The sequence below is a fragment of the Dromiciops gliroides genome, chromosome 2 (genome assembly GCF_019393635.1).
Source record: "Dromiciops gliroides isolate mDroGli1 chromosome 2, mDroGli1.pri, whole genome shotgun sequence".
NCBI classification, from domain to species: Eukaryota; Metazoa; Chordata; class Mammalia; order Microbiotheria; family Microbiotheriidae; genus Dromiciops; species Dromiciops gliroides.
In genome coordinates this window covers 13,624,675-13,649,066 of record NC_057862.1, presented here as the reverse complement: position 1 = coordinate 13,649,066, position 24,392 = coordinate 13,624,675, and the positions used below count along the sequence as shown (strand labels likewise).

Sequence of the window (24,392 nt, the reverse complement as noted above, 5' to 3'; positions counted from 1 at the left end):
AGTTCATGAAGCCTCCCCCAAAGGTTCATGGATAGATTTCAGGGGGGTCTGAGGTCTCAGATGGGGAAAAAATTATAACTTTAATTTCAAATCCAACCTCTTCATTTTATTTTATTTTATTTTATTTTGCAGGGCAATGAGGGTTAAGTGACTTGCCCAGAGTCGCACAGCTAGTAAGTGTCAAGTGTTTGAGGTCGGATTTTAACTCAGGTCCTCCTGAATCCAAGGCCAATGCTTTATCCACTGTGCCACGTAGCTGCCCCTGTAACCCCTTCATTTTAGACATTAATAAACTGAGGCCAGAAGGTTAATTGACTTGCCCAAAATGAAACGGTAATAAGTAACAGAACTGAGATTTGAACTGTTCTCTGACTGCAAATCCAATATTCTTTCCACCACTACAGAGCCTCCTATATAATGTATGCAAAAGTAATTTGCACAATTGAAAAAGCAGAAAAAAAAGAAAAAAATTAAAATTAAAAAAAGAAAAGAAAAAAAAAAGCATGGCCAGGAATCAGCATCATCATTTTTAGATTGTTATTTCTCCCCTCTGTCAGTATCCCTGGAGAAACAGAAAAGAGCCAAACAGGACTCTTCTTTTTCCTCTGCTTTATGGTTGCCTGGCCAAAGAATTCACCTGCTAATGGCCTTCCTAGAGTGATGACAGGTGCAGTCATATTTGGCCTGGCTGGTCTTCAGATGATGAATGTGGCAACCATTGTGGGCCCCATCCCCAAAGCCTCTCCAGCTTGGTTGGGCCCCTCAAAACTCGTTCTACAAAAGGCATAGACTTTAAGGACCCACCTCTCTACTACTACCTTAATGGAAGAAAGTGGGCCTAAAATGTTAAGAAACAGGATTTTCAATGCTTGGTCCCATAATTGATCTAAATATGTTTAAAGATTGTCTTGCTCTTTCTCCTCTGGCCTCTTCCTTTGCACTGAGATATTTGAATGGAGAGGAAGGAGCAGCACGTCCCTGAGTTCTAACACCTGTTCAGACTATACCCTAGAGCTTCCAAAAAAAAAAAATCCAAGACTAATGGAGGACATGTTCTTCCAGCCCCTGGAACAGGAAGTAGAGAACAGCTACAGCCCGGAGCTGACAAGGTGAAAAGTGTCTGCTGTACGTGCAATCTCTTCAGAAGCCCTTTTGCCTTACCTCAAGGGACAGAGATAATGGAATATAAATGCAAACCCCTCTTTCTGTGACTCTAATTGGAAAACAAGACTCAACACTTGGCTCAGAGAAAAAGAAGCCCAGGAAGGAGCTTCACTCTGCAGGGAAAGACAACCTTCTTCCCTGGCTCCTTCCAAATGTATTGAGAACAGAGTTGAAGGGGATACCCAGGGCCATGTCCCAGTGCTGCTGACTCACCAGCTTAGTGACCTTGGGGAAAGCCCATCATCTGTCTAGGCCTCAGTCTCCTCCAATCTAAAATGAAGGTTTTCTCTAAACCATTCCTCCAGTCCCAGGTCCCTTTCAGTTATAACAATCCATTCTAGGTTTTCAGATTTTTTTGTTTTTGTTTTTGTCTCTGATGTTCTTACATTCTCTCTTCTGAGGTCCTTCCCAGCTCTGATCTAAGGTTCCTGCCTGCTCTGATATCTCATGTGCTATGTTCTAAAATCCCTTTCATCTCCAATATTCTAGGCTCTAAAATGCCTCTTGGCTCTGATATGATCTTTGTTCTAAAGCCCACGCCAGCTTTGACCTTCCACGTTCTAAGACCCTCCAACTCTGAAATGCTGGGATTCTATTACACATCAATGCTAACGAAAAGGAAGGTGCTATGATTTATGTGAACAGATACAGAGTGAAAGTAACAGGACAAGAAGAATATACCTAATGAATACAACAGTGCACACGACATCAAGAAAAGGAGGCTAAATTCTGAGTCATTTTAATAGCTGCAGTTGGTTTTTTGGAAAGAGACAGTGAATCATAATTTCCTAACCTCAGGAGAGGGGGAGGGTCTGTGAGGCAGAACATTATATGCATTGTAGAGGCTGTCTTTGCTAGGCTGGTTTCTTAGTTGGTGGGAGAGGTATCTCTCCAGGAATTACTGGGGTGTAACAACAGAAGGAAGGCATCGATAGAACTGATTATTGAAAAAATCAAATCAAATCTAGCTGACCTCAAAAAGTAAAAAATAAAATTGAGGGTAATCCATAAATCAATCTACACCCTCCAGGCTAAGGCAGTCTTTGCTATCTGCAGACACCCGAGGGGCTGAATTACTCAGCAGCAAAGGTCGCCACTTTGTGTTCCCAGAACTTCGTTAAATAGATCCAAAGAGTGACTTTGATGGAGCCCTGAGAGACAATAGCAGGAGTGTTATATTCAGAGGAGCGCATGTTGGGGGATCATGGAAAGTCATCACCCGGTGCTTGGGAGCAGATGGAAAAACTCAGTTCTCACCTCAGCCACCCCTGCAGCCTTCCTCGCTTTTTCTCACCTAAGTGTATAAAATGAAAGAAAGAACATCTGGCAGCCCTTTGGGCCTCTTTATCCCTTCATTCAATGACTCAAAGATAAACAGAAGAGCAGAGTATACTACATGGTCTCAGGCACTGCGCAAAGGGTTAAAAGAAGCTGGTCAGTGTATGGGAATGAACCCTGGGTTTGGAATCAGAAATCCTAGGCTTGAATCCTGAGCCTATCACTTGCCCAAGGACCGAAGGGTAGTAAGTCACTTCCCCTCTCTGAGCCTCAATTTATTCATTGGTAAAATGGGATGAATAATATTTGTACCATCTACCTGTCAGAATTCTTTTGAAGATGAAATGAGATAATTAATGTATGTGAAAGTTCTTTATAACTACAAAGCATCCTACAGACACAATTGCCTGTAGACATGTTACTGCCTGTGACAACTTCCATGGGTGTAGAACTTTATGGTCAGCCAATTACTTAACACATACATTACCATCTAAAGGAGATTCATATGCAGCCAGAACTTGAGGTAACATGGATTACTACAAATAGAATACCCTACTTGGCTCTCTCTAGGTTTCAAGGCAGCTAAAGGAGTCATTTTGAGGGAGGGGAGCAGGGGGAACTAGATCTCCCTTATCTTTCCCAGACTAGAAATGCAGCAGCTACTTCCAAGCCAACCCTACCATCACTTGGCCCCAGAAGTTTGGACAGGATATAACATCTCCTTAGACAGCACCTTATTTCCCATCCAGCTGCACTAATTTTAAATTCCTTTCACTTCACTATCATGCCTCTAGGGGCATCTTCCCAGTCCCTCTGGAAGTTCAGCTTTCTTTGGGGTATTGTAGTCTCCCTTTAGTTTGTAAGCTTCTTGGGGAGGGAACTATCTTTTTTTTTCCCTCCAGATTTTTGTATCCTTGGCACTTAGCACAGTGCCTAGAACATAGTAAGTACTAGTAAATATTTATTGACTGGCTGAATGAAATAAACAAACAGGATGATTTTCATTACTTAAAAAAAGTTACTTTGCAACATTTGTTACATGTTAAACTTAATATATCCTTGAGATAAATTGTATATAACATAGTTACAATTTCAGATAGAATCTTCTTTTCGTTGTTGTTTTCCCCTGTACATTAAAACCATCGTCCTTGTTGATTATTTTAGGTTCATAATAAAAAGAAAAATATGTTTAAATAATCACAGACTAGTAATTTGCCCCAAGGTTGTTTCTGTCTAAATGCCAACGGGAAAAAATGAGGATATGACAACGATGGCAACAGTCATACTAATAATAAGAAGCAGTTTGGTGTCATGAATAGAGGGTTGGTCTTAAAAGCAAAAAGATCTGGTACATTGGTGGCCCACTGGGTGGCTCACTCTCTAGAACTAGAGGACCTGGGTTCAAATCCGAGCTCTGACACTTACTGCCTGTGTGACTTAAGGTAGGTCACTTAATCTCCCTGTGCCTCAGTTTCCTCATCTGTAGATAATGGAGAAACTAGATCACCTGGTGATGGATGAGCCCAGCTGAGTTAGATTATGAAGAGGTAGAAATTTGTTTTCATCAACCCCTATAAAAACAAGCTGCTGCCTGCCCTGATGCTACCCCAGGATGGACCTGGGCTGCTTCTCACAGAGCTCCATCTCTAAGTACCCTGGAGAATCCCCTTAGTGTTGTGGAGGGCATTCAAGCTTTGGAGGCATAAGCCCCTGGCTGATGTTTGGTTCCTTCTCTTGCCAGCAAAGGCCCTTCATCTCTGGGCCTCAGTTCTTTCATCCGTACCACAGGGACAAAACAACTTTCCTACTGACCTCATATGGGCATAAGGACAATGTTTTCTAGATTTCTGAATGCAATAAAAAAAGGCGAGTTAACATAATTATTATTTAAAAAATCATAACGTGCATCGGATGGTGAAGCCATAGCCATGGTCTTTCCATACATGTAGCTAATAACATTGATAATAATAGCTAACAGTCTGATAGCTCCTTAAGATTGGCAAAGCACTTCCTGTCCATCTATTTTCTCATTTGGCCAGTTACACAGACACTGCAAATGGACAATGAGCCAAGTCCAGAATGGAGGAAGAGAGAGGACAAGTGACCTGTGGGAAATTGCATTGATTTTAAGGGCACCCAGTGCTTCCTTGGGACAAGGGTCCATTTTTAAAAAGCAGTATTCTTCAGGTGAGGCATATAGTAGGTGTTTAATAGGTGCTTTTTCTTTCATTCAGGAAAATAATTTATCCTCCTATGTAAATGTGTCTGCTTTTCTTTTATCAGAAAGCAAACACTACATAACAATATTCATCTCCCTTTTTTGTCTTAGCTATAGGAAAGCTTCAAGGACCCAATTGTGTCCAATTGGTCTATGGTAGGAACACAGGTCAGGTTCCCTGTTTCCTGTCAATGGTATCTCTACAATTTTATCTGAAATGGTGATAGTTTTGTGTTCATTGAAGATTGTACAAAAATCTTCAAAGGAGGGGAGGAAGAGAGGAAGGGAGAAAATGACAATATGAATGAGAGAGGGAGAGAGAAAATGAAAGGGAAGAAAAAGGAAAGTTAGGGAAGGGAGGGGAGAGAGGTGAAAAGAAAAGAATAGAAGAGGGAAGAAAAAAGAGGGAAGTGGAAAGAACCAGGGAGAGGAGAAGAGAGGAGAGAAGAAGAGATGAGAACAATGAGAAGAAAGATGAGAAGAGGGAGGAGAAAGAAAAAAGAGAATAAATAGAATGTAAATTTTTCATTTTTTTCTGAGAGATGAAGAGTTAACTTCTTCATCTCTTAGGACACCAAGAGACTGTCAATACTTTTCATTTTTGTAAAGAAGGATGATCTTTCCAATTTAACTGTGTTTGATTTTTAAATATGGTACCTGATCAGCCCTAGGTCTTCTCCATTCAGATCCACCATCTTCAGTACCATCATTTCCTTATCTGTGTTAGCAGAATACCTGGTCAGCAAAATAGAGCAAGTGATCAGCTAAGTCAACCCCCCTTTTTGATCTTAGTAGCCCAGGGTTAGATTTTTCCTACCTAAGAGGGATGAAAGTTGTATGTTGACAGTTGTGTTTCTGAAGATCTCATTGCTGAAGCTGTGATAAAGGGGAATATAGTACTGGTGTCCCCAGCCTGAAGAGGAAGACTATTTCCTGATGTCATGAGTACACCGAGTGTAGAAAATTGGGCTTAACTTGTGTCTTGAAGGAAGAGATAGGTTCTGTGAGGAGGGGGTGAAGAGGAAGAGCATTCTAGGCATGAGAGATGGCCTGAGCATAGATACAGGAGATGAAGTTTCATGTAAAAGGAAGAGAGAGAAGGCCAGCTTGACAGGATTGCCACATGCAAAAAGGGGAGAAATGTCCACTGAGGCTGGAAAGATGAGTTGGAGCCAGTGTATGCAGACCTTCAAAAGCCAAACTGAGGCAGCAGCTTCATGTTATCCTCGAGGTAATAATGTGTTTATCATACTGTGGGAGGTTTTTGTTTTTCTGTCATTCTAGTTTCCACATTTTCCACCTTACCTGTCTCTTTCAGATTGTGGATTCTGCAGGTAAGAATAAGGACTCCGGTTGATCTGAACGCCTTCCACATTTCCCTTATTGACAAAGATCTTTCCTGGCTTCATGTTTCTATGTGCCAAATCAATGCTCTGAGTTTGTAAAGGAAAAGGCAACAATGGGAAACTAATTAATGATGATAATGAGAATGATGCACATTTCCATGGCTCTTTAATGTTTGCAAACAAAAAAAATCTTTATTTCCGGAACAGAAGAAGGTAAGACAGAGCAGGTCTGCTTGCATCCATTTTACAAATGAGGAAACTGAGGTGCTAAGGCCTGATCAAGGTCACACAGCTACTTAGCTGCCATGCTGGACAGCTCCAACTCAGATGTCTGATGCTAAAACAGTTTTCTTTCTATCATTCCAAGTACTGTCCTCATAACAATCCTGTGAGACTGAGGCTATAAGTAGTAATATCCTCATATTCCAGAGGAGGAAACTGGGGCTCAGCAAGATGAAGTGACTTTCCCAGGGTCACAAAGATACAAAGTATTGAGAAAGGGACTTGAAACCAATCTTACATGAAAGCTCACCATGCTTACCTCAATATGTAAAAGGTGAAAAGTGCTAATCTTTGGACACTAAATTTTCCTCAAAAATGAGGCATGAAAGTGAGAATAACATGGAAAATTAGGACATTCAGCCTCAGGATGTGTTTCTAGAGCAAGTCACTTTCCAGTCATCTATACCATCCTGCCACAGGCATACCTATGCACACATGTGTGTGTGTGCACACACACACTCCTAGCTTCACTTTAGATGTTCTATTTTCCATTAAGAAATACGTTCCTGGGGGCAGCTAAGTGGCACAGTAAATAAGGCACCGGCCCTGGATTCAGGAGTACCTGAGTTCAAATCCGGCCTCAGACACTTGACACTTACTAGCTGTGTGACCCTGGGCAAGTCACTTAACCCTCATTGCCCTACGCAAAAAAAAAGAAAAGAAAGAAAGAAATACGTTCCTTAAGGATAGCAACTGTTTCATTTGCTTGTATTTCTATTCCTACTGCTTAGCTCAGTGTCTAGCACATCCTAAGCTCTTATTTAATGTTCACTATCTCTCTCTCCCCATGTTCCTCTCTCTCTTTTTCTATTTATCATCCATCTTTCCTATCGATTTATCCACCAATCTACCTATATAATCTTCCATCTATCTACCTAATCATCTTTTCCTCTATCTGTCTGTTAGTCTGACTCTGAAAGTTGATGTGGCTTTATTGAAGCTTCCTTCGGCAGCTAATAAAATGACATTGTATCATCAAAATGGAGCCCCCATTGGTAAGAAGTTAAAATCCAGCAAAGATACCAGAGATATTTCTTGTAATAGCCCCACTAACATATTTTTATGTTAAGGAAACCCTACAGTAAAGAAGCTTGCTGGTATAGTACATAGTTCTGGGTCTAGAATTAGGAAGACTTGAATTCAAATCTAGCCTCAGACACTTACTAGCTATGCGACCTTGAGCAAGTCACTTAACTTCTATTTGCCTCAATTTCCTCAACTGTAAAATGGGGATAATAATAGCACCTACCTCCCAGGGTTGTTGTGAGGATTTAATGAGATAATGTGAATAAAGCGCTTTGTAAACTAGAAGGTGCTGTGTAACTACCAGCTATTGTTATCATCATTATCATTATTATTAAAGGAGCCACCTGGTCCAAACCACATCAGAGCAGAATTCACTCCACAATATTCCCAAGGGGTCATCCAGTCATTGGGAAAAGGGGGTGAAGAACTAGGAATTGAGGCGCAGGCGCCTTGGCTGAATGGACTGGGAATGTGGAGCCTGGAGAGAAGACACAGGGAACACAGTGGCTGTGCCAGAGGAAGAATAATTAAGTAAACTTGCTCTAATTGGACTCCAAGGCCAGAGTTATGAGCAGAGAGTAGAAGGTGCAACGAGGCAGATTTGACATCATATAAGTTAGAGTTTCCTAATACTGAGGTAGGGACATGGCATGGGACTGTGATTTCATTGTATCAGGAACTGCTAGAATAGGTCAGAACTGTAATTTCTTGTCTTAGAATTGCCTGGAGCAGCAAGTAAATGAGTGAATGGTTCAGGGTCACAGGGCCTTTATGAGTCAGAAGCAGGATTTGAAGCCAGATCTTTCTGGTTTCAAGGCCAGCTCTCTATCCAATATACCAACTTTCTTCTCAATGACAATAAGAGTCATTCAAAAATGGAAGGCACAGAGTGGAATCATAATGCTCCAGGCTCATCTACCACTAAAGCTAGCTGTGTGACCTTGGGTCAGTCATACTCCCCACCTTAGTTTGTTCATATGAAAAAGGAGAGATTGAACTAGGCGGCCTCCGATGTCTCTTCCAACTCGAGACCCAGGATCTCATTCTGGGGATTCCTCTGCAGTCTCCTGCAATTCTGAGAATATGTGGGCCCCTCACTATCCCCCTCTCACCCCACAGAAGTGCCCAGTCCTGGCTTTCCGAAGCTCAGGAACAGAAGCTGGGTGGAGGTTAGGAAGTAGGGAAAGTTCTGAAGGCTTGTGCTCCAGCTGCCCACGGACTAGCTGCCAAGGGAGAAGGAAGGACCCAGGCCCACCATGTTCACTGCTTCCTCCCTCTCCAGGCTCCTCAGCTAACTCTCATGTACCTTCTCCACCCCTCCTCAACTCCCAGCTCCCTTCTATGCCTGGTCATTCCCCATTCAAGTGTAAGCTCCTGGAAGGCAGGGACAGCCACTTTCCACTTGTGCCTGGCACCTTGTTGTTCAGTCGTGTCTGATTCTTCATGACCCCAATACCATCCATGAGGTTTTCTTGGTAAAAATGTTGGGATAGTTTGCCGTTTCCTTCTCCGGTAGATTAAGGCAAATATAAGTTAAGTGACTTGCCCAGGGTCGCACAGTTAGTGAATATCTGAGACCAGATTTGAACTCAGATCTTCCTGACTCCAGGTCCAGCGCTCTATCCACTGAGCCACCTAGCTCTAGTGAACGCTCGGTAAATGCCCTTTGGACCTGGCCTCTGCGTATCTGCCTCATAATTCATACCTGTGACCTAAGTAAGCCAAACCCTCCAAATCTAGCCCAGGTTCCATGAGTCAGTCATCCCCTCCCCCCCCCCCAGCTGACACAAGCAGAGAAGAATGAGCATCTGAGCTGGGTTCCGGAGAGCTGGGTTCAAATCCCAGCTCTGTCACCTATTAGATGGGTGACCCTAGGTAGGTCCCTCCCTTATCTATAATATGAGGAAGCTGGCCTAGATAATCCCACAGTCTTCCCTCTCCCCTCCCCCCACTTCGGGGATGGGCCTGTGATGTCATCAGTGTGGGGAACTTCCAGTGTGAAAACGTCCCTCCACCTATACAACTCAGCAGCAGTCTTCTGCTTCAGAAGGAGGAGGCAATGAGGGAAAGGAAGGGAGGGGAGGACCCAGGTGAGAGCAGACCCTGGCAGCCCTTACCCACCTTCACGATGCCATCCACAATGAACTCAAAAGTCCTTTTGCTAAATCCTCCACTGGAAAGCACAAAGATGGTGTACTGGAAATAGCCGGCGGGCCCCGAGTGAGTGTGAGTGCCGCTCAGGACCACGTTCTCCTGGGTGTACAGGTCGCCATATTTACTCTGCAATCTCTTCAGCACCTTCACAGCAAAAGACAACACAGGAGGGACATCACAAATGAGTGGGGGCGGGAGGAGTTTGTGTTCTTCACCCCCAAAACAACATCCTGAGGAGCCCCTCTTTTAGGGGAGGGGTCTTCCTGGTGCTCTATAAACAAGGGAACAAGGTCCCTGAAATCACTGAGATGGGACCCAAAAGATAATCCTGGAAGCTTCTCTCCCCAGAGGCCTTAAGGATGACAAGGTGCCTTCCTCACATAATCATGGGTGTCAGAGGATCATTGTCCCCACTTTTCAGGTAAGGAAATTCTGGCACAATTAAGACAATTAAATGACTTGTCCAAGGTCACAGGGGTCAGAACTGGGTCTTCGGACTCCCAATCCAAGGCTCTTTGCACTACGCCGTCCTCTCTCTCCACGGCCACACTTTTAATCAATCAACCAGCCAATCCAATTATTGAGGTCCCCTTGGGCATTTATATTCAGTAAGATTGTAAAAACCCCACAGATAGGGAAGAAAGGGGCCTGGGGCAAGCATGAAAGGTCTAGCGACATTAGGCACATTGGCCAACATGGGGTAGGGGAGAGTCAGGACCAATTTGCCTACAGCCTCACTGAGGCTGGAAGAGGTCCCCACTGAAGCTGCCAAGCCCATCCTCTGTGACTCAGAACAGTCCTATCCTCCCACCTCCCATTTATATTATGCCACTGAAACACAACATAGAACTGGTCCTGGAAACGAATCTCAGTTCAGTCCCAAGGAACTGCTGAGCTAGTCAGGAATGCTCAGGCCTAAGGAACCAGAAGACTTATGACTGCAGGAGTACCTGCCAGCTCTGGGGTCACATGCTGTACTTGGGCACCCCTTTCCCCAGACTATGAGTTTCTTATGCATAAAGATTATTTCTTTTTTTTTTTTTGTCGTGTACCCCCGGTGCTGCATACATAGAATTGTAGATTTAGAACTAAAAGAGACTGAAGAGGTCAAGTCTAGCCTTTCATTATTACATATGGGGAAACTGAGGCTCATAAAGGTTAAGTGACTTGTCCAGGGTTACACAGTCAGTGTCTAAGACAGGGTCCAAACCCAGTCTTCCTGTCTCTACATCCAGAGATCTAAACATTACAATATACTGTTTCACACAATAGATGCTTTAAAAATGTTTGCTGAATTGAAGGAAAAAACAGCTAGACTTGAAGTCTGAGGTCCTTCTTCACTTCCTGTCTGACCTTCAGAAAATCAATTCACCATTCTTGGCCTCAGCTATAAAATGGGAGGGTTCAGTTAGGAGGCCTCAGATGTCCTTTCAAGCTCAGAAACTATGACACCATATGATTTTTCTGGCCAGAATTATGCAGAAAGGTCTTTGTAAACCTTTGGAAAGCTCATATTAATAAGCTTTTTTATTATTATTATTGTTATTGTTATCATCACCAACAATAACAACAACATTGGCTTGGAAGGAAAGGGAAAGAACTTGACCATGCTCACCAGCATTCCTCTGCTTCACCTACACTCAAATTCACCCCAATATTTTCAGTAAGTATTTCTTCGTTATTCCAGGGCATTTGTGTGATAGAAATGGATAGACAGGCAGGTAGACAGATATTGTATTTAGTCCTATATTATAAGTTCACATATGGATGCCTTCATGCCTCTAACTCCATTCTTCTGACCTCTCCGTCTTACCCCACACCTCCCTCCTCTAATTCTACTTCGGACGAGGCATGTCTGAATACAAGCACTGAGGATCTAGCCTCACAGTACCATGAAAGCTACAGTGCTCTCTTGTTTTCTCTAAGGCAACAGACACAAGCCTTTGGCCAACATTACTACAATAGGAGGCAAATCCAGGAAGGGAATTTGCAGAAGAGATCCCAGAAGCTCCAAGTTTGAGCTAGTAGGGATCTCTGGGGCCCTATAACATAATCCCCTCAATTCTTCAAAAGATTAGACACACAGGCTTGAAGAGATGAAGTAACTTCCCCAAAGTCACACTGTGAATGTCAGACAGAGGATTTGAACCTGCTTCTCTGACTCCAGAACTAATGTGGGGTCAATCAATCAACAAGCATTTATTAAACACCTACTTTGGCCAGACCTCGTGTTGTGCCCTGAGGATACAAAGCAAAGCGCTCCTTGCCCTTGAGGAGTTTACGGTTTACCAAGCTGAGATGATGCTATTGGTTAATGGTGGAACCCAATTTTTCTCAAAGATTTTAAATTATATAAGATTTGGAGATGAAAGTGGTGCCAAGTGTATACCTTTTGACTATTAAAAAAGGCAAGAATTACAGATGGATGAATAATTGAATGGAAGGATGAATACATGGATGGATGGATGGATGGATGGATGGATGGATGGATGGATGGATGGATGGATGGATGGATGGATGGATGGATGGATGGATGCATGGATGGATGGATGGATGATTAGATGGAAGGATGGATGGGAAAACAGCAAAACACAACAAAAAGGCCAAAAACACAACATGGAAATGTTTTAGTAAGCTGTAACTTCTGGAATAAAGGTAACTTGTAAGCAAAAGTCAGACTTAGTAAACTTTGGGGAAAGTAACTGGAGAAATTAAAAACCCAAGATAACTGGGAGTTAATCAATCTCTGAAAAGAGGGCCCTAGAGGTGCCAAACCCCAGTTCCTTGAGCTAAGAGCAAAGTATCCAGTGTATATTTTCTACATCATGGTTTTTCAGTTTCAGACCTTTCAGGTATGAAATATTTTCCTGTTCTCTCCCAAACTGGCATCATGCATGAGGAACATTTTCTTTTTAATAATTCCATTCAACAGCTTGAGGTAGATTCTCTGCCAAGAGTCCTGAAGCTGCAAAATTCTTTATGAGGATGATTATATAACTAATGAACTATTTATGCCTTGGGAGAGAGGCTGAGGAAAGATTCCTTGTGAGCACGGGACTTTGGGTAAGTAAAATGAGGCTTGCCCCAATGTTCCAGGTTGAGTGTGAAGCCATCAGAATGAAAGGACCTAGGCTTGGAGAGAAAAGACCTGAGTTCAAGGTCACTGGTGAGCTGTTCCACCTGGAGGAAGCCTCTGTTTTCTTCTCCTTAAAAGAAGGGAGTTGGATAAGATGACTCCTGCCTGATGGTATCCCAATCTTCACAATGTAACTCCAGCCAGCCTTTCCAGACATGTTACAAGAATTCAGTATTCCTGCCAAATTAGCCTTCCCACTGTTCTTTGTCCTGGCTGCTTTTTCTTAAGCCTGAAATTTATTTCCTTTTCCAGTCACCTTCCTAGAATCCTTAGCTTCTCCCAAGGCTCCTCCAGGCTATGCACAACATGACTCAAGGCAGGACAGCCTCCTTAAGGGTCAGCTTCTTTGTAACAACCCCAACACCACACACAGGGGTCTTGCCCAGTGAGTAATGTTCATTCCATGTTTGAGGGAGCTAATTTCCTCTTCTTCACGTATTTCACAGCACACAAAAGACTCTGTTCTCCACCTCCTGTACCAAGTGGCAGAATTGCTCTTTTGAAAATACTCATTCACTCGTTTGTCAGAGTCTGTCCTGCCCACTGCTCTCAGGGGAGGGAAAACTCCTGCCAAGGAACATTCTCGACTAAATCTGTGAGTAAAATCCCAAAAACCTCCAAATGAGGGATGTGAACCATCCTTGTAAGACTGGAAAGCATAGGAAGATGGAGTTGCATTCACTTTAAAAGTCATCCTGGCCACCCCTTCATTTTACAGAGTAGGAAACTGAGGCAGAAAGAGGTGAAGGAACTTGCCCATGGGCACAATGGGACAGAACAGAGACTATAATCTAGATCTCATTCCTCATTTTAAATTTTCTTTACAAACTTAACTATAATACACAAACATGTCTAGTCAGAAGGGAAGAAGAAAGCTGGGAAATAATTTTTTACAGCCAGTGTTTCTGATAAAGGTCTCATTTCTAAAATATATAGGTAACTAAATCAAATTTATAAGAATGCAAGTCATTCCCCAACTAAGAAATGGTCCAAAGATGTGAACAGGCAGTTTTCAGATGAAGAAATCAAAGCTATTGCCATATGAAAAAATGTTCTAAATCACTATTGATTAGAGAAATGCAAATTAAAATGACTCTGAGGTACCACCTCACACCTATCAGATTGGCTAACATAAAAAAAGGAAAATAATAAATGTTGGAGAAACTGTGGGAAAATGAAACACTAATGCATTGTTGGTGGAGCTGTGAACTGATCCATCCATTCTGGAGAGCAATTTGGAACTAAGACCAAAAGGCTATGGGACTGTGCATTGTGAGAAAATAATGGGGTTTGGGGACTCAGACCACACACACACACACACACAGGAACTCAGGGCCAGCCCAGAGTCAGGAGAATTTCAAAGGAAATGTGGATCAATCTCCCTAATTACCTAAAGGAAGTTAACTAACTTAAGACCACTTTCAAGTCATGCCAATCAATGGACGTGAATGCTACCAACCAATTAGCTTGGAGTGGTGCATAGGGACGGGCTCTCTTGCAGACCACAGGTAGTTTCTGCTGTGATAGGGACAGGAACTTCCTCTTGGGTGCCAGAAATGGGTGAGTGCAGATGCAGCCCTCTAGGGTTCTCCCTTTGTTCTCTTCTCTAGGCTTTCGTATCTTTCAGAGGCACGTGTTCTCTCTTTACTAATATCTAATATACTTTGAGAAATGCTTAATGCCCCAAAACTGGTGCAGTAGCCTCTAATTTCTAAGTAACAAATATATTAGAAACCCCAGCTAATTTTTCCTACACTTGGGACAGAAATAGGCCACCACATTAAGTTTTAAATGTCACAGCATACCCTTTTTTTTAATTTAAGTTTAAATTTTATTTATTTTTTTTACAACATACCCTTTGATGCAGCAACACCACTACTAGGTTTTTATCCCAAAGAGATCAAAGAAAAGGGAAAAGAATCCACATGTACAAAAATATTTATAGCAGCTCTCTTTATGGTGGCAAAGAATTGGAAGTTGAGAGAATGCCCATCAATTGGGGAATGACTCTAACAAGTTGCGGTCTATGAATGTGATGGAATACTATTGTGCTGTAAGAAATGATGAGCAGACAGATTACAGAAAAACCTGGAAAGACTTAAGTGGACTGATGCTGAGTGAAGTGAACAGAACCAGGAGAACATTGTACACAGTAACAACAACATTATGTGATGAAAAGCTGTGATAGACCTGGCTCTTCTCGGCAATGCAATGATCTAAGACAATTCCAAAGAACTCATCATGGAAAATGTTCTCCACATTCATAAAAAAGAACTGTGGTTTCTGTGTTTTGCTTTGTTGGGGGGGCGGGGTTGTTTGTTTGTTTGAGTGAGGCAATTGGAGTTAAGTGATTTGCCCAAGGTCACACAGCTAGTAAGTGTTAAGCATCTGAGACCAGATTTGAACTCGGGTCCTCCTGAATCCAATGCCAGTGCTCTATCCACTGTGCCACCTAGCTGCCCCAAGAACTATGGATTTTGAATGCAGATTGAACCATACTATTTCTACTTTCTGTTTTTTTCCTTTTTTGAGGTTTTTCTCCTGTGTTCTGATTCTTCTTTCACAACATGCTAATGCAGAAATATGTTTAATGTGATTGTACATATATAACCTATATCAGGTTGCTTTCTGTCTTGGGGAGGGGAGAGGGAGAGAAATTTGGAACTAAAAATCTTATGAAAACCAATGTTGAAAACTATCTTTAATGTAACTGGAAAACAATAAAATACTTTTATGATAATTTTAAAAAATATATTTCTAGTTTCTCTCCATCCCTCTGTCTCTCTCACTTAGCAGAAGCATCTGAAGGCAAATACATCTTTCAAGTCCTGCTTCTTACCCATACTGGGAGTGTCACATTGGGAGAGTCAAGTCACTTCACTTCTCAATTCCCCTGAATAATTCTCTAAGACCATGGGCTGCAGAGAAGATATAGCCCTGCAGGGGCAAAGGGCATTTCCTTATAATCACTTTCCCACAAAATCAATGGTCTGGCAAAAAAAAAGTAGATAAAAGAAGGATGGCCATCACTGATATGTTTGGCATTCTATAGAATTCAAGGAGTCCCACAGCGTGGAAGGCTCCAAGCTCCTTGTTGCTCCTGGACAAAACACTCCACCACCTCTTGACTCCGGGCAGTTTTTCACGCCTAGAAATCTCTTCCTTCTCATCGCTACCTCCTGGCTTCCCTAACTTCCTTCTAGTTCCAGCTGAAACCTTGTCTTCTACAAGAAGCCTCTCTCGATCTCCTCTTAATTCTCGTGCCTTTGCTCTGTTGATGAGCTCTAGTTTATTCATTCTTTTTATATCTTGTTTGTTCACAATCGCTTGCATGCTTGTCTTCCCCCATTAGACACTGAGACCCTTGAAGAGAGGGGCGATACCTTTGTCTTTCCTTGTATCCTAAGTGCTTAGCACAGAGTCTGCCCCAGAGTGGGCTGGTTGACTTGAGCATCTTGGGAAGAGCTGCAACACAACCTGACTTCCTCAGCCTCCTGCGTTACTACCTTAGAATTCATCTCTGATCTGCAATTCCACAGATTTTGCCATGTAATTCACCAAGTCTTTGACTCATAGAACATAGAATTTCAGAGCTAGAGGGGAGTGGCTAAGACCCTTTATGCCAAGACTCACAGAGGCACCAGCCCAGATTGGAATTCAGTGGAAAGAGTGTAAAATTTGGAGTCAGAGCACCTAAGATTAAATTTCTCCTCTGCGACATACTAGCTGTGTGACCTTGGGTAAATACCTTCCCCTGCCTGGGTTACTGCTTCTTTTTGGTTTTGTGTTCCACATAGTAAGTGTTTAATACTTGCTGGTTGATTGGATGATATGTACCATGTGTATACTTAGATTTGTATAAGTGTCTGCCCCATTAGAATACAAATTTGAAGGCAAAGACTTTCACTTTTGCACTTAGCACAGTGCTTAGTACATTAGAGATACCTAAAACTGCTTATTAACTGAATGATTGGTTAGAGATAAATAGAATACCCAGGTATTTTGAAGCACCCACTGCTGCTACAGGTCAATGTGCCTGTGGTAGGATCAGTGTCTACCACGGTCCTTGTCAGGTTAGACTAGTTTGATGTTGTTGCTGTTGCTTTTAAAGGAAGAAAGCTATTCCTGAGACTTGGTCAAATTCCAATAGAAAGTGGGGGGAGATACTAAACCCTATATAAGTATCCTCACTGGCACATATTTTCTTAGAAAACCACACGTTAACATTATCTACATTCTATTGTGTTTTTATTTATTTTGTTAAATGTTTCCCAATTACATTTTAATCTGGTTCGGGCTTTAGTTCTGGAGTATTATGGGCCACACAGAGTCAGAAGACCACTTTGTTTGCCACCTGGTCTAGAGGGCCAAGGATCAAGCCATTGGGTCAGCTTCCTAGTTTCTTGAAAGCACAGAAGACACTAGCGCCCCTCAGATATGGTGGATGTCTCGGGGCCATGCAAGTCACATACACATCAGACAGGTTTCCATGTGGAGATGACAGTGCCACAACCAGCTGAACCAATACTGGACCCTTGCTGAGCATCCTTTCCCAGTTATAGCTAAGCAGACCTCCTTTGGTTAACTGTTAGATAGTCTATGCGTGTCTCATGTCTCATGGAATTTAGTTCCCAAGAAATGCCCACTCAAAGCTGAACCTTGTCTAGCTTCAATTTGAAAGGAAACCCTATGGAAAAATAATATACTCATTTTCCTTCTTCTTAAACTGGGATATTTTCTTACCTCGAGCCTGACTCGCTGGGACACCATACCAATGTCGATGCTGACAAACACCACTCGCTTGGAGGCATCTGGCTCAGCCAGGACAAAAGCCCTGCTGTAGAGGCGGGTGAGAATCCCCTGAGCTGTCTGGCCCGACTTGGCATAGCCCATCTGGAGAGGAACAGAAGCAAGTTACCCACAGCTGGGAGACCCAAAGAGTCCAAGAATCCAGATTTGGATGAGAGTCTAGAGACCACACAACCCAACCATGTGAACAAGGATCCCCCATTTCCATTAAAGGCTGAGCCAGTTCTCCTTTGAGACATCCCATGATGGAGAATTCACTGACTCCCAAGATGGCACATTCTGGGGTTTTTGAGACAGCTCAAGCTGTTAAGAAGATTTTCTCCTTTAGGCTAAGTCGCTAAATCTACTTCTCTCCATCTTTCATTTGTGACTCCTAGTTCTGCCTTTCAAAGCCAAGTAGAACAATTCCAGTGCTTCCTCATGACAGCTCTTCAAAGATTTCAGAACATGTAGCTCGAAGAGACTACAGAGGCCATTGAATCGGACCTCCTCATGTCAGAGAGGCAGAAACTGAGGCACAGAGAGATCACATAACTTAGTGAGGATCCAAAGTGGGATTTAAGGCCAGGTCTTCCTAAGCCAAGCCCATAGCTCTATCCAATACACCGTGCCACCTCATGGCACCCGAGGACTCCTCTTCTTCAGATTAAACAGCACCATTTGCTTCATGATGATCTATACAACAGATTGGTTTTTACCCCTGACAAGTGGTGCTTTCTCGGACTCCACATTCCCAGGTCCTTTCTAATATAGGCTGCAACCAACAACCTCTGCAGCTTAGAGAGTTAAATGGAAGCAGTAAGAGAAAGCTGCTGGAGAAACCTATTCACCCCAGAGGCAGTGTGGCATAATGATCAGGACACTGGACTTAGAGTCAAGAAGAGCTGGGTTTGAATCTCCTTCCATATACTTGCTAGCCTTGTGACTCTGCAGAAATCACTTAACTTCTCTGAGTCCCAGTTTCTTCCTCCGTAAAAGGGGAATATTTAAAACCCCTTCTACCCACGCAGGGATCTTGTAAGAGCCAAATGAGATCATGTCTATGAAGTATTACTGACATGACAACTATGTTTTTTTTATTATTATTGCCAATCCCCTGGGGTTTCCTTCAAAACCTGCTTCAAGCACTATCTTTTACATGAGATCTTCCCTGATTCCTCCTCCCAGGGTCTCCCCATCCTTGTCATCTTGTATCTAGCATGTGCCCCGACCTGGATAGAATGTAAACTCCCTGAGGTCAGGGACTGTTCATCTTGGTCTTTGTATCCCTAGCACATAGCAGACACAGGACCTGGCATACAGGAGGTTCTCAGTAGATGCTTACTGATTGTTTGATTCCTGTGACATATTTAGATGTAATAGTGGATGATGGGTTGACTTTCCAAGGAAATCGATGGTGAATAAGAGATTTTCCCACTTTTCCATTAATAGCTAGATTTCTTCCTATGCAGAATAGACTGTCTTCAGAAGTAGTGGGATCCCCATCACCAGAGGTCCCAAGAAAAAAACAGATAACCATTTGTCAGAGATGCTCTAGAAGGGACTCTGGGCAGCTAGCTGGAACAATGGAGTGATCACTTGACTGAGAGTCAGTAAGACTTGAGTTCAAATAGTCACTTGGGTGTCTACTACCTCTGTGGCCCTGGGAAAGTCATTTCTCTGCTCTGGGCTTCAGTTTCTTCACCTGTAAAATGGGAATCATAATAGCATCTACCTCTAAGGATTACTGTGAGATACATAAAGGACTTTGTAGACTTTGCAGTGCTGTACACATCTTAGTTGTTAACATTATTATTATAATTACTGTTATTACTCATTACTACTCGGGACCAGGTTGAACTCAATGGCCACTGAGGTCCCTCTCAACTCTAGGACTCTGGGATTAATCTGTCCACAGTGATAGACCTCAGAGAGGTAAAAGAAAAGGGCCCTTCTGTGTGCTGATGGAGGATGCAATCTAACACAGTCCCACACTTTCCTGGGAGTGGCCCCGAACTCTCAACAGAGAGCTCTACTACAACCCCTGGGAGATCCAACTTGACTAAAAAGGCATCCGATTTGGGCCCATTGACAAACTGTGTCTGTCTCTTGAGAAGCTGCCCATGCACATCTGGAAAGACATCACTCAGTTTACCAGAGGCTAATGATTTTTTCAGTCCCAGCTCAGTTCCATCTCTGTGCATAGGGAGAATAACCCTACCACCAAAGTCATATCCCTGAGGCACTGCATTAAGTCTTCAAGCAGCATGGGGCATTCCTACCAAGGGGATGTCTGCCACTTGTCCTGTGCAGTCAGCTCGCCCAACACCAATATGGTAGCCACTGAAGTTCTGGAATGGAGGAGGACCTTGAGTGGTTGTTGTTAGACCTTGGGTGACGGGAGGCTGTTGACTGGGTGGAGGACTTTGGGTTGTTGAAGATGCTTGGGGGTTTATAGGGCCCTGGGTGGCCGAAGGATCTTGGGTGGATAGAAGACCTTGGGCTGTTGAAGAGACCGTAGGGCCCTGAGTGGTAAGAGAACCTTGGCCTGTTGAGAGAATAAATATAGAACAAGACATGGCAGGGAACATGCTGCAGTGAACACTGAGTGAATATTTAAGCCTTCTCCATGGTTGACTCATGGACACGAGACACACAAGTTATGATTTTATATAATCTCTCACATCAAAGCCAGTCAGGTGAGTGATAACTGCAGGTATTCAATTAACAATGTAATATTTTACCCAACTCAGAGCCAAGCAAGATCTTTTATTTCTCAGATGAGAAATTGTCGTAGATTATTCCTCGAGCCCCAGGAAAACAGGAGGGTACCAGGGAGTCCGACAATCTGGGTTCAGATCTGGCTCCATCACTTACTGCCGGTGCGACATGGAGAAAGTCACTTAACACCTTGGGGTTCATTTTCCTACCCTGAAAAACGAGGGGGTTGCTCTCGAAGACCTCCAAGGGACCTCCTGACTCTAGAGCTACAATCCCAAGTCATTTCACTTCCTCGGGCCTAAATTTCCTCATCTGTTAATAAACAAATAAGTGGTGGGAGGGGTCCCCTGTGCTTCAATATCTCTAATGCTATGGTCCCTTTTCCTTCAGCCCACACCCAATTAAACTCGTCTTCTGTGGCTCAGGAAGTTAGTCCTTCCGCTCCATCAAAGCAAATCAATTTGCACCTTCCCAGAAAACAATTTGCCAAATCCCACCTCCAACATTTGCTCATCTCATTCCCTCTATCAAGCATGCCTTCTCCACAAATCCATCTCCAAGACCTTAAAAGCCACTCCAAAGCATATTTTGAGCAATGTCCCCCCTTCCCTACCTCCCTGGGGAACAACAGCTCATGTTCATGTCTCATTCTGAGGTTTACAAACTTCTTTCCACACAGTGGCCGATAAAGCGGGTAGAGGGCAGACTTGGATGTCATTAAGGTGAGGAAATCTGAGGAGAAAAACTTCTTCCCACCTGCTTGGTGACTTGTAAGTAAGGAGCTGCCCAGGACATAGTTAGTATGTGCCCCAGTCAAGATTGGAACTAGTTTGTCAGTCAGTCAGCAATCATTTAGCAAGTACTTAGAATGAACAAGCAGCTGTGCTAAGCACTAAGGACACACACACACACACACACACACACACACACACACCCTGCCTTCAAGGAAATCACATTTTAATGCCAATTTTACCTTTGTGATTTCTCCCTTCTCTCCTCTGACATTGCCCCCACCCTGGTGCATCCCCTCACACATGGACTATTGAAGTAGCTACTGGAGGGGGTGGTCTGTCTGCCTCTAGTCCATCCACCATTATGCCACTAAAATGATTTTCCTAAAGCACAGGTCCAATCATGTCACACAGATAACCTCACTCATCAAACACCAATAGCTCCCTATCACATCCAGGATCAAATACAAAATGTTCTGTTGTGCATTGAGAGCCCTTCATAACTTAACCCCTTCCTACCTTTCCCTTTTTTTCGCATTTAATGGTTTTTTTATTACACATGATCTGACTGAGATTGTCACAGGGGCAACTCCAGACCATGCTGTCTGTCTACCTCGGGTGGTTTTGTGAACAGAGCATTTTAAAAACCTGAAGATACTGTAAAAATCTGAACTATTTATGCAGAAAATTCAGTCCATGAGGAAAAAAGGACAATATCAGGACTCCTTAAAGGCAGAGCAAACTGCAGTTTTGGTATCCACATATCATAGACAGAGCTGGGGGAAATGTTGGGTGTTATCTATGAGAGGCATTGTCTCTCAATGGTTGGAGTGTTGGACCTGGAGTCAGGAATACCTGGATTCACATCTTGCCTCTGACATTTGCCAGTGTGACTGTGGGAAAACCAGTTTACTTCTCGGAGACTATTTCTTCATCTGTAAAATGGGAGTATAACAAATACTTCATAGACTCTGATGAGATTCTAAGGTATAGCAAATTTGCAATTTGAACATTCTCTCCAAATATCAGCTATCCCAATACCCAATCCCTTTATTTTACTGATGGAAACTGAGGTCTTAAAAGGTGGAATGACTCACCCAAGGTCCTACAAAAGTAAACAGCAGGGCTGGGATTGGAAACCCAAGCCCTCTAACTCCAAAGCCAGCCCTCCTCCCAGTCTGCTGCCCATGTGGGCAGGTCTTGCCCAGTTCATTTGGAGCTCCCAGTGGTTCAGCATCAGTCCCTTATTCCATGTTCCCAGATCTCCTGGGTTTTTCAAGGTCTGGTGCTCTGGGGTCACCCAAGGGATCTAGAGACAGAATGTCACTTGCCTTTATATTCTTCTGAGATCCCACTGGTGATGAAGAGGAGACTGAGTAGGCCCACTGTGATCGCCGTCATTAACAAAAGGAGGAAAATTAAGAAGATCTCCAGGCTGGAGAAGGTGCGCTTGGCCATTGCTCTCTTCCAGAACTACAGCAGGAGAAGAGGGATCGAGAAAGGAACGTGGAGGGAATGACAAAAGAGGAATGTCAACTACAGCCACAAACCAATATATGTTCTCTCCAAGAACCCACCCCTCTCCCCAACTGGCTGAGATTCCCAGTGGGGCCGGCATCCTCAAGTTAGCAGATTGAATCACGTTGTCTGTCAACCACTCAATCAAGAAGCAGGTATAAGACCTTACTATGTGTCAGCCACTGTGCTAAGCCCTGGGGATTCAAAGAAAGACAAAACCATGGTCCTGCTCTCAAGGAGGTCACATTCTAATGGGGGGAAACAACCCAGCACTCAGAACAGTTCCAAACACATAGGAGGCACTTAATAATATGTGTTGACTATTGACTAACATGTAAAAATTTATACATAGAATATATACCGTTTCACTCTAAGTGAAAAGTGTTCATTAAACTAAGGACACTGCCCAAACACTACAGGTTTTGAGCTGAAAGAGAACAGAGAAGTCATCTGTTGCAAACTTTGGGCTTCAAACTCAAATGTGTTCTACAAATTTCAGCTATCTCAACTTCCAGTCCCCTCATTTTACTGATGAGGAACCTGAGGCATTATGGAATTTGTGTGTGCTAAGAGTCTCAGCCTTCTCATATCATTTGAGCCTGGGAACATGCCTGGTACTTGAAACCAAGGTAGAAAAAACTCTTTTCAGAATGAATTAGGTTCAGTTCAAGGCAAATCTCATTTACATGTGATCCTTGATCTAGAGTCCTAATTTAATCATAATCTCACCCCCCCCAAAAGTGGTGGATGTGTTAGGGAGAAGGGGTTAAGGACCATGAATTCATCATCTCTAAGAGGAGTCCTGACTTGTGCAGAGCAAATTCCCATCACTAAACATCATTTCCCCATAGTGTAAGGTGTTGCAAAGCCAGAAGTATGCAATGTAGCTATGACATCTTAGGACAGCTTGAGACAGTTAGTCTTCCTCTCTCCTCCATGTGTCCTTAAATAAAACCCATACAAGCTAACAAAGCTAACTGAATCTGCTCTATCAGTTGGACCATAGGAACCCTTTGAAGGAAGCTGTAACCATGACAACATCTGACCCAATGCCCAAGTTTTACAAAGAAGGAAACTGAAACTCAGGAGACAAAACTTGTCGCAGACTACATACTGGATAAGTGTCAAGCCAGGAGTCAAACATACACCTTCTGATTCCGAATCTGTCACCCATCCCACTGTGTCACTGACTTTATCATGAGGTCATGGGCCAAGAGGTTTTGTTTTCTTCTAGCACTAGGGATGGACTTGCTCAACCATCCACCCTAATCTGTCGAGATCCACCCTACCTTGGGACAAATGACAGGCACTGGAGAGTTTACTACTCAAAGTAAAAGCTTCAAGCTATGATATTTTCAAGCCATTATAGATCATGACATTCTCAGCATGACCCTGTAAGGTAAGAGTACCAGGTGCTACTTTTTTTACAAAAGGGCATGACTAAGGCAGTAAGGTATAATGGGTAGACAAGAAACCTTGGAGTCAGGAAGACCCAAATTAGAATCTAACATTTACAAGCTACTAACCCTGGGCAAGCCATTTACCTTCTCTCAACTCTTGTTTCTTCACCGTTAAAATGAGGAAGTTGAACTCAGTGGTCTCTAAGGTCCCTTTCAGCACTATACCTATGAGCCAAACATCTGGGTTCAAGACCTATCCTCAGGTAGGACTTGACTTTGGTCCACTCAGGACTCAGTCCTAACCAATTAATCACTAGTTTGGCCAAATATCATACAGAGAAGACTTTTCTCTTGTCTTCATGTCATGTGAAAACAATTTTTAATACTTGGGGTTTTTTTTTAAGTTTTGAGTTCCAAATTCTATCCTTCCCTTTATCCCCTCCACCCTCCCTGAGATGGTAAGCAATCTGATATAGGTTATGCATGTGTAATCATGTAAAATATTTTCCTATTAGTCATTTTGTGAATGAAAACTGAAGGAAGGAAGGAAGGAAGGAAGGAAGGAAGGAAGGAAGGAAGGAAGGAAGGAAGGAAGGAAGGAAGGAAGGAAGGAAGGAAGGAAGGAAGGAA

The 24,392-nt window shown here is 43.1% G+C and overlaps 1 protein-coding gene across 4 annotated transcripts in view; it reads right to left on the bottom strand.

Moving 5' to 3' along the window:
• Nucleotides 1–24,392, bottom strand: part of ASAH2 (N-acylsphingosine amidohydrolase 2) — an 86,178-nt gene that overhangs the window by 43,223 nt on the left and 18,563 nt on the right. For 2 of the 4 annotated variants that reach the window (XM_043987132.1, XM_043987133.1), the window contains exons 3-8: nucleotides 22,176–22,317; nucleotides 19,675–19,940; nucleotides 17,348–17,497; nucleotides 9,436–9,612; nucleotides 5,966–6,093; nucleotides 5,318–5,395 (exon numbers count right to left, since the gene is read on the bottom strand). In XM_043987132.1, the coding sequence (XP_043843067.1) occupies nucleotides 5,318–5,395; nucleotides 5,966–6,093; nucleotides 9,436–9,612; nucleotides 17,348–17,497; nucleotides 19,675–19,940; nucleotides 22,176–22,302 (926 nt within the window). In that variant the 5' untranslated portion in view covers nucleotides 22,303–22,317. Of the gene's footprint in view, nucleotides 1–5,317; nucleotides 5,396–5,965; nucleotides 6,094–9,435; nucleotides 9,613–17,347; nucleotides 17,498–18,737; nucleotides 18,862–19,674; nucleotides 19,941–22,175; nucleotides 22,318–24,392 lie in introns of those variants that run through there. The other 2 variants (XM_043987134.1, XM_043987135.1) reach the window with 2 other exon arrangements.